We start from the raw sequence: 15,408 nt of genomic DNA on the forward strand, positions 1-15,408 counted from the left end.
CTTTACTCGTACCGTGGTATGTGGTCTCTTATGAACTTATTCATATGCTTGCAAGACATTAGACGACATTCCACCGAGAGGGCCCAGAGTATATCTATCCGTCATCGGGATGGACAAATCCCACTCGTTGATCCATATGCCTCAACTCATACTTTCCGGATACTTAATCCCACCTTTATAACCACCCATTTACGCAGTGGCGTTTGATGTAATCAAAGTACCTTTCCGGTATAAGTGATTTACATGATCTCATGGTCATAAGGACTAGGTAACTATGTATCGAAAGCTTATAGCAAATAACTTAATGACGAGATCTTATGCTACGCTTAATTGGGTGTGTCCATTACATCATTCATACAATGATATAACCTTGTTATTAATAACATCCAATGTTCATGATTATGAAACTAATCATCCATTAATCAACAAGCTAGTTAAGAGGCATACTAGGGACTCTTTGTTTGTCTACATATCACACATGTACTAATGTTTCGGTTAATACAATTATAGCATGATATATAAACATTTATCATAAACATAAAGATATAAATAATAACCACTTTATTATTGCCTCTAGGGCATATCTCCTTCAGTCCTACATTTGAAAAACCAACCAAGAAATCGTCAACATGTCACCAAAGCGAAACTACAATTATACAAATCAAATATGCACTCACATATTCGTCCACAGTTGCGCCGCTAGGAGGATTCGACACCACTTGGTCCATTGCTGTTGCCCACCGGCTGCAGGCGGGTTTGATCGCGTCCCAACGGCCTTGGAGGGATCGGTATGTGCGGTCGACAGGATGGCGAACGCGTGGCATAAGCTTATGAAATTTGTCCTCGATGCGTTGCCAGTACCGCTTCCCCGTTTGATCGGTGCCGGAGACGGCATCCATCCCCACGGAGGCCCAAGCTCGGCACAAGGTGGCGTCTTCAATCTCCGTGTAGTTGTTGGCCCGCCTCTTCTTCCTATTTCCGTCAGCCTCCACCTCCACCACACCCTCGTCCCCTTCATCTTCTTCCCCTTCTTCCCCTTCTTCCCCTTCGTCCCCGCTGTCGTTCTCATCTCCGCCCATCCCAGTGCCAAACGGAGGGAGTGGGTTAATGTTCACCTCCTCCAACATCTTCATGTACGAGGCGTTCTCGTTCCTAATCAGACGAGGCCTCAATATCTACTCGGAATCAAAAAACGGAGGAAGATTTTGAGGTGTACCTTGTTGACCCGTCGTCGAGCACGTCGTGGGCGACGTTCGTGGTGGCTTTCAGTGGCGGCGGTGGCGGCGTTGGCGGGGAGGGGACCGGACACGGGGCTCCACGGGTCGTCGCTGCCTTCACTTTCGTCCTTTTGGGACCCGTACTCTTCGGTCCTGCACGGGATGCCTTCGGCTTCGTTGCCACCGCTGAGACATCACCGGTGCCCGCCGCGGCATCGGATTGTGGGACCACATGCGTTCCCGCGTGCCGCCGCTTCACCCCGCTCGTCGACGAGACCGTCGTTCCTACCTCTGCGGGGGTCGCAGGGGTGGCCGGGGTCACCGGGGTGGTTGGTGGAGCGGCGGAAGCTCCGGGCGACCACAGGAGAGGGTGGCGGCTCCTGCGAGGTAGCAGCGGCGGCCGGCTGGGTCAATTCGAGACTCATCGCGGAGAAATCGGAGGGTGGCAGCGCAAAGGAGGGTAAGGGCGCACAGATCAGCGGCGACGGCGGTGGTTGGGAGGAGCTGAAAGTTCCCTCGCGCGCAAAGTAGGGTTTGTGTTCGGTCTGCGTTCAGTTCACTCCGTCGGCCCCTACAAATACAGGCCGATGGAGCGAACCGAACGCAACCCGAAAAAATATTTTCAGTTTGCCTCGTTTACGGTCACTGATCGTTGATCGGCGCCCTTTTTCAACCCGAACCCGTAAACTGACGGTTATTTTTCGGTTTTGGATCTTTTACGGGCTCTGCTAGAGATGCTCTTACAATCAGACCGTGTCTATCTGCCCAACTTAGCGAAACAACCATCTTGTTCTACAACAGCTACTACGGCTACTACAATACATACAGCCCAAGCAGGGCAGAGCTAGGCCTAAACATCAGCAATACTAGCTAGCTACACTACACACCATACCATACAGTCGGACGAACATAGTATACACAGGTTGTAGAGAGACATGGATACAGGGGCGGCAGCCTCTGGTCATATGCAAGCCCCGAGCGAGTAGTGAAAATAAGGATAAGAAGTATGCAAACATACTATCCTTGGTCTAGTAGCATTATTAGAGATCATATCCTCGAAATTGTCCATTGATTCGGATACATTCTTCATGCAATTTGAACTGCTATGGAAAAAACACATAAGTAGCTGAATACTAGTATTTAGGTGGATGTGAAAATAAGGAACAACTAAACTACATCCAAGCACTTGGAGCATGCACAAATGTTACTCTCAGAATACAAGAAAACTGCATCCAAGAGATCAGAACTAGATCGACATTTAATCCACAAATGATATCATGTTTGCTGCCCCAGAAAATGCCAGCTGCAGAACAAAATTCAGGTCTAGGCATGTTTTCAAGTTGTTTGAAAATAATCCTGTACAAGGCATTAGTTTTTTTACTTCATCCTCCACTTCATGCCAAAAAAATAACTTTCAGCTCAAACAAACAGCTGCATCTAGAAAATCACAAATGCTGCTTTAATTGACCTTATGACACACGAATAAATATATGCTTGTGAGAAGTGTGCAATAGCATGAGTTCGATATAGCATCTTCCCATTCTGCATCTTATTTAACAGCATAACTGAATTCAACTCCCAAGCAAATGTTCACGCATTATTCTGATTCCTCATCATGCATGTTTATAGGAGCTAATCACCTCAGTAACAGCGATAGAAAAATATCATGAACACAACAGCTTTGGCGACAGATCAAACAAACCAAAATAACTTCAGCAATTTGAGCCCCCGATGGTACAAACATAAACCCAAAACACAAACAAGTCGACCTACATCCGCGCATCCAGCAGCAAAAATTGGGTAAGATGTTTGAGAAAAGCAAGCACAGAGGAGAAGGCCCCTATCAAAATTCTTTACCCCTAAACCCAGGTTCACAACTTGCCTTCCATAAAACATCTGCATAGTTCTTGATATCGACTAGAAAAGATTTTTCTTTAATGACACGAAGGCACAAAGCAACAGAGAAACAACTAGCCAGGGAACATGCACATGTCAACGTAGACATTGCACCTGAAACTACAGACAATATAATTCCGTATTTTCCCATATTTATGATTCACCATACATGAAACGACATGATATAGCAAAAGCAAGACAAGCAGACTACCATCTACCTAGAGGATCCCGTCCCATATATGCATAATAGTGTTACTTGCAGCAGTTGCAGCCACATTACATCCTCTAGTGCTTCCTCTTCTTGTCCTTCTTCTGATTGGACACAAGCTTGGCAACCAGCTCGTTCAAAACAGAGGGGTACGTCGAAATCATATGACCCCAGCCATCAGACGCCATTACTTTATCCAAACATTTGGGAGATTGGACTTCAATAAATTTGAAGCAAGCCTCCTTCAATCTTTGGCAGTGGTGCTGCTCAGCTAGAGCAAGAGCGGACGCAACCGAGGTCACACCTATGTGCTCAGACAACTGCTTTTCACATAAGAACTTGAGCTGTTGGATATCATATCTGTCTGCCGCTACAAACAAGTCTTGCAGCCATCGCACTGACGTTACATGCTCTGTTGCTTCCTCTTCTTGTCCTTCTTCCTCAACTTTTGGCATTACAACTTCTACAGCTTCCTCGTCTTCTCCTTCGACAGCTTGTGTTTTAAACTCTTCCATCTCAGGAAATGAGTCCGAGTAGATGAAGCTAAGCAAAGCCTCAAACACTTTTGCTTCCATGTCTTTGATCTGTATGGCACTGGACATAATACCCTCTGTCATGGGGCCAAAGAGCTGTGCCCTGAAAACTTTAGATCGGGCAGCAAGCACGCACCGGTGTGCAGAGAACGTGTGACCGCTGACCTCAAAAGTCACATCAGAACCCAGCTTATCTTGAAGTAGAATTTTAAAATGCTGCCCTATGTCAGACACGGTGTCACCGGCATCCTGGGTGTTGAGATCATTGCAAACCATGATATCACACCGGATGGTGAAACAATCAGCCTTTAGATGAGCAGATCGTTCAAGCGCATCTCTCTTCATAAACTTCATGCAGCCCCAGCGATGATGCTTGACGGAGAAGCTGCGTGTTTCAAGTGCACGAATGTGCATTGGCTTTAGATACTCAACCTGGTCGATGAAGCTAAACTGGAACTTCGCCTCCACAGCTTCTTCCAATTCATCATCATCATCAAAAAGGAAAAGTTCGAGAGAAATGAAGTCAGCACAACTCAGGTCATCGCCGTTAGGATAGCAGAAGATGCGCCACCGATGACCTCCTACCATGAAAGGCCCAGACCAGATCTTGTTGCCATTAGGTAAATCTTGTACGGCACGCGAGTATTCTTTTACCACAAGCAGGTGGTACCCGCTGTCTGTGCCGGCGTCGACAGCCGGTGTGATGTGCGCCTGGCTGGCGGACGGTATGAAGCAATCCTTGCTGCCGGTTACCATAGATATACCGGCAAACGACGACATGATGAAATCTGCGATTCGATCTAAATTCCAGTCACTGAGTCACCATTCACGTTCCAAGTTCAGAGCTGAGATGGTTGAGGTGAGGGGGTAAACCTGGTCACCCTCCCGCTTCTTGAAACAGCGGCTGCACGGAGACTTGCTGCGCCGAACGCGCCAGTTGTTGATTCTCACCGGAAGCAGAGCGGCCTGGCCATTTCACGGGGAGTTAGGTCTCGGCTGTCTATAAGGATTCTTTTGTACAAGTATATCTTGTGTGCTCTTGTAAAAAAATTCTACCAGCATTTGTTTAACAATTTTTTTTAACAATGCTACTCTACAAATCAGGAACAGTGGGATATATCAGTGTTAGGCTAGCTCACAGTGTGATACTATATCAGTGCGATGTGCGATACATAGCAGAACAAAACACCAAACGGGAGGGCGGCACCTCACCGGGGGAGAGAGCGTCTGGGGTGGGCTTGGGGAGATCGGTGGGATAAGCTGCTCGGGCTGGAGAATCTCGTCCGGCGGGAGGAAGTGTTCAGGCTGGAGGCGGAGGCGGGCGAGCTTGCAGGCGATTACGGGCTGGAGGCGGAGGCGTGCGAGCTCTGTGGAGGGGAGTATGGCTGGAGGCGGAGAACCTGTTCAGCTACCGCTTGAACCGGCGGCCGGACGGAGAGAAAGATTCACTCACCGCGCCGCCCGCCGGCGTCGATTCTCCCCGGAAAATCAGAGTGCCCGGCGGCTGGTGTGTGCAGCCTTTGCTAGGGCTTTCCAGAGAGAATACTTGGGCTTTTTGTGGCCACAACCTGAAAGCCCATTAACGGTGCTGTACTGTTTGGGCAAAGCCTGATAGGATAGCTATTTGAGCGACGGCATTTTTAATACGGAGTACTAATATTTATTTATTTATTTTGCTTTTCTGGATCTCTTCATTCATCAGCTGTTTGTTTTATCTCTGCTGTTCAGTGTGCGATTTGGTCGTGACTAGTAGGCTACACCCGCTCGCTCTTTGCGCGAACATGTTTTGCCAAGCATGCTTTGCATAATTGCATTTGTATTACGGCACTGGATTAGCACGGTTGTTACTTGAGTGCTTCTATGACTGAAGAAAGAACCTTGATAATTTTGTCATGTGTTGGCAATACTGCCATGGGCTTTATTTCCTTGCGTTTTTCATGTTCAGAGGTTTGACATTTTTGTGTGTATAAATGACCTGACCATGTGCCTTCCTGGACTGGAGCAAGGTAAATCTGCTGGGTTGCTCATGGACCTTTGCCTGGATAAAGATTTGTACTAACTTAATTACATGGTGATAGTTTCCCCGCCCAGATGGGCAATACCCAATACTACCATGCTGTTAACCTTATGCTTTGAAGAATTGCAACTTAATTAGTATATGATGACACTTTGAATCAACCTTGCCGTGATGCATGGCTGTGACAGACAAGATAGTTTCCAGTACAGAATCCAAGTGGAGCCCCATACATTACTTACTTATAAGCTTACAATCAGACAATCAATGTCTCTAGCTGCTCAAGTTAGCAAAAGAACCATCCTGTTCTCCAACAGCTACTACGGCTACTACAATACATACAGCCCAAGCAGGGCAGCAGAACTAGGCCTAAAGATCAGTAATACTAGGTAGCTACACTACACTACACACCATAACATACCATACAGTCGGGCGAACATAGTATACACAGGTTGTAGAGAGACATGGATACAGGGGCGGCAGCCTCTGGTCATATGCAAGCCCCGAGCGAGTAGTAGTCACACCCCAGATCATCACCAAAGGCATTGTCGTCCTTCTCCTGCACATGCACAAAATTGTTGTCAGACAATCAGATTATTGTCAAAAAAAAAGTTGATGTCAGACAAGTTGCTTACAATCAGATTATGATAAACATAAATGGATTGCTAGCTTCAAGAAACTGGTTTTGTTCCTTAAGAGATGGATAATACAATGAATAGAGAGAAATAACTTGCATTACCACTTTGATCATGGAATTGAGAAGACCGTCGAAACTGCAGGTGCTAGAGCTGAGCTCGGTCTGCAGCCTCGGAATGCTTGATTCCGAGGCATTCCTTACCATCGAAGTATCTCCTGACAAGAGGAAATCGGTCTTCGCTTGTGGAACAGCCGGTGAAGCACCTGCACTTATCTGTCCAAACATTCCGGCACCATGACCGACATTTATGGTGCAGTTGTTCGACCTCTGGCTCATGGAATGATGAGCACCAACATTGCTCGTCACTTGAGAGGAACTCCATACAAGCTTTGGATCAAGTAGACTGTCTGCACTACTTTCATCCGCCTTCTGTCTAAAGCTGTTTCCACTTCCAAAGCTCCAGTACTTTTGCTCCGTGTCTGGAGACAAATGTATCGTGCCACCAAAAGAGCTAGCTCCCACTTTGCTACCTCTTGGTACTGTGAGGTCATTTGTTGGACGAAAACTTGCTGAGAATGCGTCACCCAATCTGGTTGCACCATTATTGTTGAATGGACCATGCACTGGCAGCCTGCTCCCAGAAAATCCAGATAAAGGAAGAGCATCCTGCTGGGATACACGAGACTCCAACGGACCAGAAGAAGCTCCAACGGCACCTTCGAGAAGTTCTAAGCTTGCAGGGGGAGCTCTAATTGATGGCTGGATGGCTTTGGCTTGTATGCACTCCACTTGATCTTGAGGCAGTAATGTACTGTTTGTGACACTTTGGAGCGTGCCAGGCATGCCTTTAACCAGGCTATTGCCACAAAGGATGGCGGACAGATCACCGTTGTCTTCATTCATCCACTTCTGTTGCAGTTGGGCCTGCCCAAGCGATGTGGCTAAACCTTGTGCCAGTTTCCCATGCTGGTTTCCTTGTAGGCTAAGATGGTACTTATTTGCATCACCAATGGAATTATTTGTTGTGGAACTGCCACTGCCGGTATGAATTGATCTGGAAGCAGGCATCCCCTGTATCACAACTGCTGCCTGATTGTTTCTAGGACTACTTAGCCCATGTGCACTGAACGATGATAGAGCTGCAGGAGATGTGAATGCTTGATAACCCTGGAGCCCTTCAAATGCATCCATGCGCAGAAAGGGGTCTCTGCCTCCCAAAGCAGCAACGATGCCAGCTTGTTGTGATGCCACAGCACTTAACCGTCGGAGATAAAGCCTATATTTCTGCATGTACACAAGCAAACGGTTAGACTTATGAAGCAGGTTATTAGGAGTACTTAACTGTGTCTGCACATCTAGCCTTTAGTTTGTTTCAAAGTGAGATATAGAACCATTATAGAGCTAAATTGTAGTTTACCATACTCATGCTTGCTGAATCTTGTTAAAAGGTCTAGAGAAGTGCTACACAAAAACGCCCTTTATCCAGCTCTTACCTGATTACTCATTTACTTGTTTCGGGACTTGTTCCAGAAACTGCAGTTTTTACAGTGAAAAAATACAAACTTGTTTTTTCACACTCCAACTTTAATATCGACATTAGAAGTATATTTGTTCCAGGTTAATCAGTGTGGGAGCGGTGCTTTCTTTCAGCACAACTTAAATAATGTTAATCGGTCAGCATAATATATGGTAGTATCCTGTACCATTTGCATAATGACCATTTGCAGGATATACAATGCCTAGTGCGAAATAGATCAAAACTATCTATTGGGTATAACTTGTTGTATGCACTTCTACCTTTAATACCTAACTGCTGGCTGCAGTACAGAGATTTACATTTGGCTGTATGCGACGGACAAGGTACTGATCTTCTGATAACTACAAGAAAGTAGATAAAGTGCCTTGCCTGTAGGTGACTTGCAACATTTTCCCTAGTGAGTTTCTCAACATTCATGAGCTCAAGTATTCTTTTTGGCACAGCTTCTGCATAAACAGAAAATGATGGTGAGTACCATCAGTTACTCTACGCAAATAACGACACAAAAGGAAAGTACTGATAAGTTCTTACTGTCAATTCCAAGATGGTTGACAGCAGCAACAAATTTTCTATGCAGTTCAACTGACCAAACAACTCTTGGCCTCTTTGGAGCTGAAGGGTCATCGTTGTCTTGACCATTGCTATCCTCATCTTCATCTTCCTCCTCGCTATGGTATTCCTTCCTCTTCTTGCTGGGCCTCCCACTTTGGCCGGGCGACCCACATGTAACTTGGCCGTATGCATAGTCCGAATCCGCACTTAGTGGCTTATTGCACTCTTCGTAGGTATCAAGAGTAACACACTCACGGGTACTGAATTTCCTCCTGACAACATGCTGCCAGATATTCCTAAGCTCTTCAATCCGGACAGGTTTTAGGAGATAGTCACAGGCACCATGAGTTATCCCTTTCATAACAGTCTTTGTCTCTCCATTCACAGATAACACTGCATGGAAAATAGTTGGTTAGCATTAACGTTTTCCCCGTTTCCCCAATTAGAAAGCAAATTGATACTTTGTATCTAAAAGAATATCGATCTTTTTATATACTTTGCACAAGTGCTTCCATGGTTGCTATTACCAAGAAAACAGTAAGAATTATGCAGCTGTGAGATAGATAAAATGTGGAACTTACTAATGACAGGGAGATCCATTTCAAGCCCCACCAGCTCAAGAAGCTTAAAGCCGTCCATGTCTGGCATGTGGACATCACTGATAACTAGATCAAACATCTCCCTGTTCTCCCGCAGCATCCTGAGCGCGATAACAGCCTGGTTCGTCGTCGTCACTAGGAAAACAGTACAGGTTACTCTTCGAAGCAAATAACAGTAAAAAAACAGAAATGATCTTGTACATTTTGCATGGCGAAATTGCACCCAAAGCCCAAACCGGTGCAGCATGCATTTGTTTATACTCCAGATAAACAGTGGAAACGTAAATTCAGATCATACAATTGAATGGATGTATCCAACTAGAGTACGCAACATGCAGCATTTATACATGACAGTACATCAAATCTACTTGTGAGCTGTGACAGCCACCAACAACATTTTTACTGGCAGTCCTAGACACTGAGGAACAGGCGAAATTCTAAAACAGAATAACTGAAATTGACTACTCCTGACGCAGATAAAATCACAACCCGGAGCTGCAAGTAGTAAAAGATTTCTCACCATGATACTGGCAGCGGCGCAGGAGGGTCTCGAGCACCTTGAGGCACACGGGGTCGTCGTCGACGGCGAGGACCCGCATGCCGACGGGGAACTGGTCCCTCCCCGCCCCCGCCACACCGTTCCTCTCCTCCGTCCTCATGAGAAGGCACAACCCTTCCCAACTCGCAGGAAGAGAATCAAGAACAGGCACCAGCTCCTCACAGGCGAGGAGCAAGAAACGAATTTTGCCTACAAGTTGAGTGTGGCACTGGCGCTAGTCCCCAACCAAGAGACCAAGAATCCCGAATCGAGCCAATTGCAGAGGCTAGCGGCACCGACGAGGCGCTGCGACGTGGACGGGGGAGGTAGCTTGGACGACCCGAGGCCTCCCAATCCCCAGCAAGGAAGGAAAGAAAACCTACCACCACCCGACCCAACCTTAGCTGAAAAGAGAAAATTCGGGAGAGAAAGAAAGAAGCAGCTGGTGGATTTGGACCTGGGGATGGATGGACGGATGGGGCTTCAGGACCAAACCCACCACCACCACCCCACCATCATTATTGAAGCGGAGGTGTGGGAAAGCAAGAAGCGGGGCCGGGGAGTTGGACGGCAAAAGGAGCGGAGACGGCGACCGCTGGAGACGACCAGGCAACCAACCAACCAATCCTGCACCTCCCTCGGCTCGATCACGGGCTCGAACAAGCTGATCTCTCTGCCGCGGAGATGGGGAGTTGTTCGGCGGGGGCAGGAAGAGCGGCTCTCGTGGCTGCTGGGGAAGGGATGGGGAGGGAATGTCTGAGAGGGGGCATGGCCATGGATATAGCTCGGGTCAAAACAGTGGTGGCGTCAGGCATGGATACAACAGAAGGTGGGGCCCACCAGCCTCCGAGCTGATAATTACAGGTGTGGGCGTGATCCTCTGTAGAGCACAACAGTATGCCCGATGTGTTTTGGGAAACTTTGATGCTGTTCTTTTTCTTTCTTTCTTTTACTCGGAAGTTTGATTTTGAGTATTTTATGGGTGCTCGGGAAATTTGATTTTTAAGTTCTTTTTCTTAGAATGCTAAGTTTGTTTCTTTGAATTGTCTAGGTTATGTGGACAAGAACAAGACCAAAAAATACTACTACTATGTAGCAAGATTTTTTTTCTCGAAAAGAACTATGGCCATGGTCAGCCCCTTTGAAAATTTTGTATTAGGTACGGAGAGAGAGCAAAATGTGTCTGCATGTACATCGAAAGTGTAGGAGAGGGCGCAAGGCCGGCAGTCGATAGAGAAAGAATCACATGCCAATAGACGAAAACAACATGGGACTGTTCGACGCGTTTTCGTAAAAAAATAGCAAGTTGAACTGGTACCAAATAACAAAAAGCTGCGTATATGTACACATGGAACTAGTCATTTGTTTGATCAGTTTAACATGTGCATATGCATGAAGCTAGCAAGACCATCGACCGGCCCATCCAACATACATGCATGGTGTATGTGTACGTGCCAGAATATTGAGGCATAGGTGTACAGTCCGGCCGGCCGGCAGCGTGCACGTACGCCGTATTATCTACTGCCTCAAATACACAAGATATTTCAGGCCAGCTGATATGCGTGGATCGATCCAGGCGATCTGATATGCCTATCTACTGCCTCAAATACACAAGATATTTCAGGCCAGCTGATATGCGTGGATCGATCCAGGCGATCTGATATGCCTAACGTCGAGGACGTTCGTCCGGCCCGCTTTTTTCTGGAGAGATAACTCATGCGGGAGTTGAGATGGACCTCTCCGCTCCGCTAGCTCTCCGAAGAAGACGCACTTCCCGTCGCTATCCACGCTCTTGCTCTTGCCCATAAATATACATCTACAGCTCCTTCGATCAGGAAGGGGGGGAACAGCCGGAGGATGGAAGAACAGACGGAGAACACACTGCGGAGGCCATCCTACCTGGAGAGAAGAGAAGCAGCTGGGAGCTCTCGACCAGGAGACGCAGCTCTTGTTCATCGACACCATACAAGCACAACTTCCACAATCTGAACCCATCTATAATTTCCATCCTGCCCACAATACTACACATACACGGATCGATCAGGAGCAAGGAGGCCATGGAGGAGAATCTGCTTAACGGTGAGAAATACGGTTGAATCTCTCCCTCTCTCTTTGCATTACATGCACACATACACCTCGTACGGTGACGCGGAGGCCGTGAGAAACTCGCCGGGAAGACGACGGCGCCGGGGCTGCCGGCATGCAGCCTGGCACCTTCTCCAACTCCGCTACACCAACTACACCAAAGACATCGGCCCCGGGGCTGCTGGCGTGCAGCCCGGCACCCTCTCCAACTCAGCTACCATCGACGGCGCCAAACACAGCGGCACCGGGGCTGCCGACGTGTAGCCCGGCGACATCGTCAACTCCGCGAGCAACGTCCAAGGCGACGGCGTCATGGTGGCGGGGCTGCCGGTGTGTAGCCCGGCGATATCCTCATCTCCGCGAGCGACGTCCAAGGCGATGGCGTCACGGTGGCGGGGCTGCCGGTGTGTAGCCCGGCGACATCCTCATCTCCACGAGCGACGTCCAAGGCGACGGCGTCATGGTGGCTGGGCTGCCGGCGTGTAGCCCGGCGACATCCTCATCTCCGCAAGATGTGGCGACGACCTCCGTGCTGGGGCTACCGGCGCGCAGAGCGGCGCCATCTCCACCACCGAAGAGGCGCAGCGATGGCATCTATGCCAAGGCTGCCGGAGTACAACGCGGCGCCATCTTTACCACCGGCGAGGCGCAGCGATGACGTCCGTCGAGGCTGCCGGCGTACAGCGCGGTGCCATATCCATCATAGCACGAGGCGCAACGACAACTAGACGTCCGTGCCGGGGCTACCGGCGCGCAGCGCGGCGCCATCTCCACCACACCTATGGGGCGCGACAACGTCCGCGCCGGGGCTGACGGCGTGCAGCGCAACGCCATCTTCAACTCTACACCATGCCACCGACGATGACGTCGGGGCTGATGGCGTACAGCCCAGCGCCATCTGCCATGGCGAGGACGACAACGACCTTGACGGGGCTGCCGGCGTGCAGCGTGGCGCCATCTTCATCACCCGTGAGGCACGGCAACATCTTCACTGCCCATGAGACGCGGCGGTGACGTCCTTGATGAGGCGGCCGGCATGCAGCGCGGCGCCATCTCAACCACCCGCGAGGCGCGATGATGATGAGTCTGTGCCAAGGCTGCAGGCATGCAGCCCGGCGCCATCTCCACCACCCGCGAGGCGCCGATGACGACGAGTCCGCACCGAGGCTTCGGCGTGCAGCGTGGCGCCATCTCCACCACCCGCGAGGCGCGCCGACGATGACGAGTCCGCACCGAGGCTGCCGGCGTGCAGCGTGGCACCATCTTCACCACACCACGAGACGTTGCGACGACGTCCTTGGCGGGGCTGCCGGCATTCAGCGCCGCGACGACATCCGTGTAGGGGTTGCTGGCGTGTAGCCCGGTGTCATCTCCAACTCCGCAAGCGATGTCCAAGGAACGACATCGCGTAGCCCAGCGACATCTTCACCGCCCATGAGACGCGGCGGTGACGTCCTTGATGAGGCGGCCGGCGTGCAGCGCGGTGCCATCTTCACCACCCGTGAGGCGCGACGACGACGTCCGTGACGAGGCTGCCGGCTGCAGCACGGCGCCATCTTCATCACCCGTGAGGCGCGATGACGACAACCTTGATGAGGCGGCCGGCGTGCAGCGCGACGCCATCTTCAACTCTACACCATGCCGCCAACGACAACGTCGGGGCTGCCGGTGTACAGTCCGGCGCCATCCGCCATGGCGAGGACGACGCCGACCTTGACGAGGCTGCTGGCATGCATCGCGGCGCCATCGCCCTCTCCACGAGCCTCGACGATGACGTCCACGACAAGGCTGCCAGCGTGTAGCACGGCGCCATCAACACCACTCCCGCGAGCCGCGACGGACGTCCGTGATGAGGCCACCGGCGTGTATCACGGCGCCATCAACACACCCACAAGCCGTGACGACGACATCTCCACCACAGCCTCCAGGCGCGATGACAACGAGTCCGTGTCAAGGCTGCCGGCGTGCAGCGCAACGCCGTCTGCACCATGCCGCGAGGCGACAATGTCTGCGCCAAGGCTGTCGGCGTGCAGCACGGCGTCCTTTCCATGACACCCGCGAGGCGCGACGAAGGCGTTCGTGTTAGGGCTGCCCGCGCGCGTGAAGCAACGAGTGTAGCTAGCTAGCTAGTTCCTAAACTAGACTAGAGCAAACTCACTTCATCAAACGGATAAATACACCTACGTATCAGGGAGGGGCTCTACGTGCATATATGCGCCAGAGGTGCAACCTCAACTAGTACATGCGCTCATGGACCACGCGGTCCTAATCTTGGACACTCCTGTCAACGTCGAGCTGCTGCTAGCACGCGACGTCTCCACCAGCAGGCCTGAAGACGATGGCATCGTGGACTTCGGTGTACAGCTCGCCGAGGCCTCTTCTGGTGTGGAGCTTGTCGGCGTCGAGGTGTTGCCGGTGCGCAGTCCGGCCATGGACGCACTGGACTGGGCGTGACTCTCGCGGCCGCCACACCGTCGGGAGCTCGGCACGACTCATGGTGTCGTATGCGGTCAAGACCCACCAAAAGCTGGAGAGAGAATGAACTCCATGCCATCCCGCAGCTCGAGCGCCTCGCTCATCCGTGGCCTACCTACCGGCAGGAGTTGCTACTTTTCGCTCTAGACGTGCATGTACTGATGTTAAATACATCATGTATCCACGAACGTACATGGGACCAAAGGAGCGCGTGCTCTTGGCACTCTCAACTACTCCACGACCTCTCGATGAGGTTTGGAGCAAGGCGCCATACCAACCAAATCACCACCAACCTGAGAGTTATTCTAGGCGGGCGTTCGCTAGCCACATCGACGTGGCTCCACGCGGACGAACCTTCCTAGTCGTGAAAACATCTTCCACAACACTCCTCAGCCAGCCCGTGAGATGGCGTCTTTGACTACGCCGACGGCCATGAACTTGGCGTCAGGCCAAGACAAGGCGCTGACCACACCGGCCATGCCGACATGAGCGTGTGTTGGTTTTACACCGACGCCGGTCTCCCGATAATTTACTCCCGCGAGGCATACCCCTTGCGAACCCCGACGATGCCGCTAAGTCGTCAAGATGTCCTAGCTAAATGGACTGCATCATGCTACTTCAACAACAATAATCATCGCCGCTCAAGACCGACGAGGCGCGACGGCGAGGGCGGGCGAGGCCGCAGCACATGCCACGCTTACAGCGGCGCGTGTACCGACGAGGACACGAGCTCTGCCGCTGCCCACACACATCTTCACCACCATCATGCATGCAGGACGTGAAGCGAAGACGATGAAGACGACCACACGGCTTAATCGGAGGTGTCTCGCGGCGTAACCCGCGGGAGTAATTAACCGGGAGCCTTCCGAGGTCCCGGGAATCAGGAGACTGCAATCGCCCTAGTCGGCTGGCCGCGCCCGGTAGGCCACGGAGCGCACACACATATGGAAATTGTATTTGTTATCTCAAAGATTAATGAAATACTGTTCCCGCATCTCTTTCGTTACTTTGTGTATTATTATACACTAGCACGCCCGCATCTTTTTCTTTTACCAATCCCCGGTGCGCATGAGAGAAACCACGCCCTTCCGCCCTACTCGCGGGAGTCGTTCGTACA

General features: G+C 50.6%; 2 protein-coding genes across 2 annotated transcripts; both read right to left on the minus strand.

Annotated features, from left to right (window-relative positions):
• Positions 1-3,132: 3,132 nt before the first annotated feature.
• On the minus strand, positions 3,133-4,634 carry LOC124688711 (BTB/POZ and MATH domain-containing protein 1-like). Its single transcript, XM_047222347.1, has one exon. It carries the CDS (start codon positions 4,632-4,634, stop codon positions 3,399-3,401), a length of 1,236 nt encoding a protein of 411 aa, XP_047078303.1. The 3' UTR covers positions 3,133-3,398.
• A 1,441-nt stretch (positions 4,635-6,075) lies between these two features.
• On the minus strand, positions 6,076-9,888 carry LOC124693375 (two-component response regulator ORR23-like). Its single transcript, XM_047226856.1, has 6 exons — positions 9,714-9,888; positions 9,176-9,328; positions 8,574-8,987; positions 8,412-8,488; positions 6,608-7,789; positions 6,076-6,427 (listed from the first exon to the last, which is right to left on the minus strand). The coding sequence occupies exons 1-6, from the start codon at positions 9,850-9,852 to the stop codon at positions 6,359-6,361; spliced, it is 2,034 nt and encodes a 677-aa protein (XP_047082812.1). The 5' UTR covers positions 9,853-9,888; the 3' UTR covers positions 6,076-6,358.
• Positions 9,889-15,408: the final 5,520 nt, after the last annotated feature.

Source organism: Lolium rigidum, chromosome 2, assembly GCF_022539505.1.
Source record: "Lolium rigidum isolate FL_2022 chromosome 2, APGP_CSIRO_Lrig_0.1, whole genome shotgun sequence".
Lineage (NCBI taxonomy): Eukaryota > Viridiplantae > Streptophyta > Magnoliopsida > Poales > Poaceae > Lolium > Lolium rigidum.

Bases quoted from the DNA above. Each gene is read 5' to 3' on its own strand.
- LOC124688711 (XM_047222347.1), bottom strand. From the start codon at position 4,634: ATGTCGTCGTTTGCCGGTATATCTATGGTAACCGGCAGCAAGGATTGC.
- LOC124693375 (XM_047226856.1), bottom strand. From the start codon at position 9,852: ATGAGGACGGAGGAGAGGAACGGTGTGGCGGGGGCGGGGAGGGACCAG. The intron at 7,790-8,411 runs GCAAGGCACTTT...GTGTACATGCAG, and splicing joins ATGTTGCAAGTCACCTACAG to AAATATAGGCTTTATCTCCG. The intron at 6,428-6,607 runs GTAATGCAAGTT...GTGCATGTGCAG, and splicing joins TCAATTCCATGATCAAAGTG to GAGAAGGACGACAATGCCTT.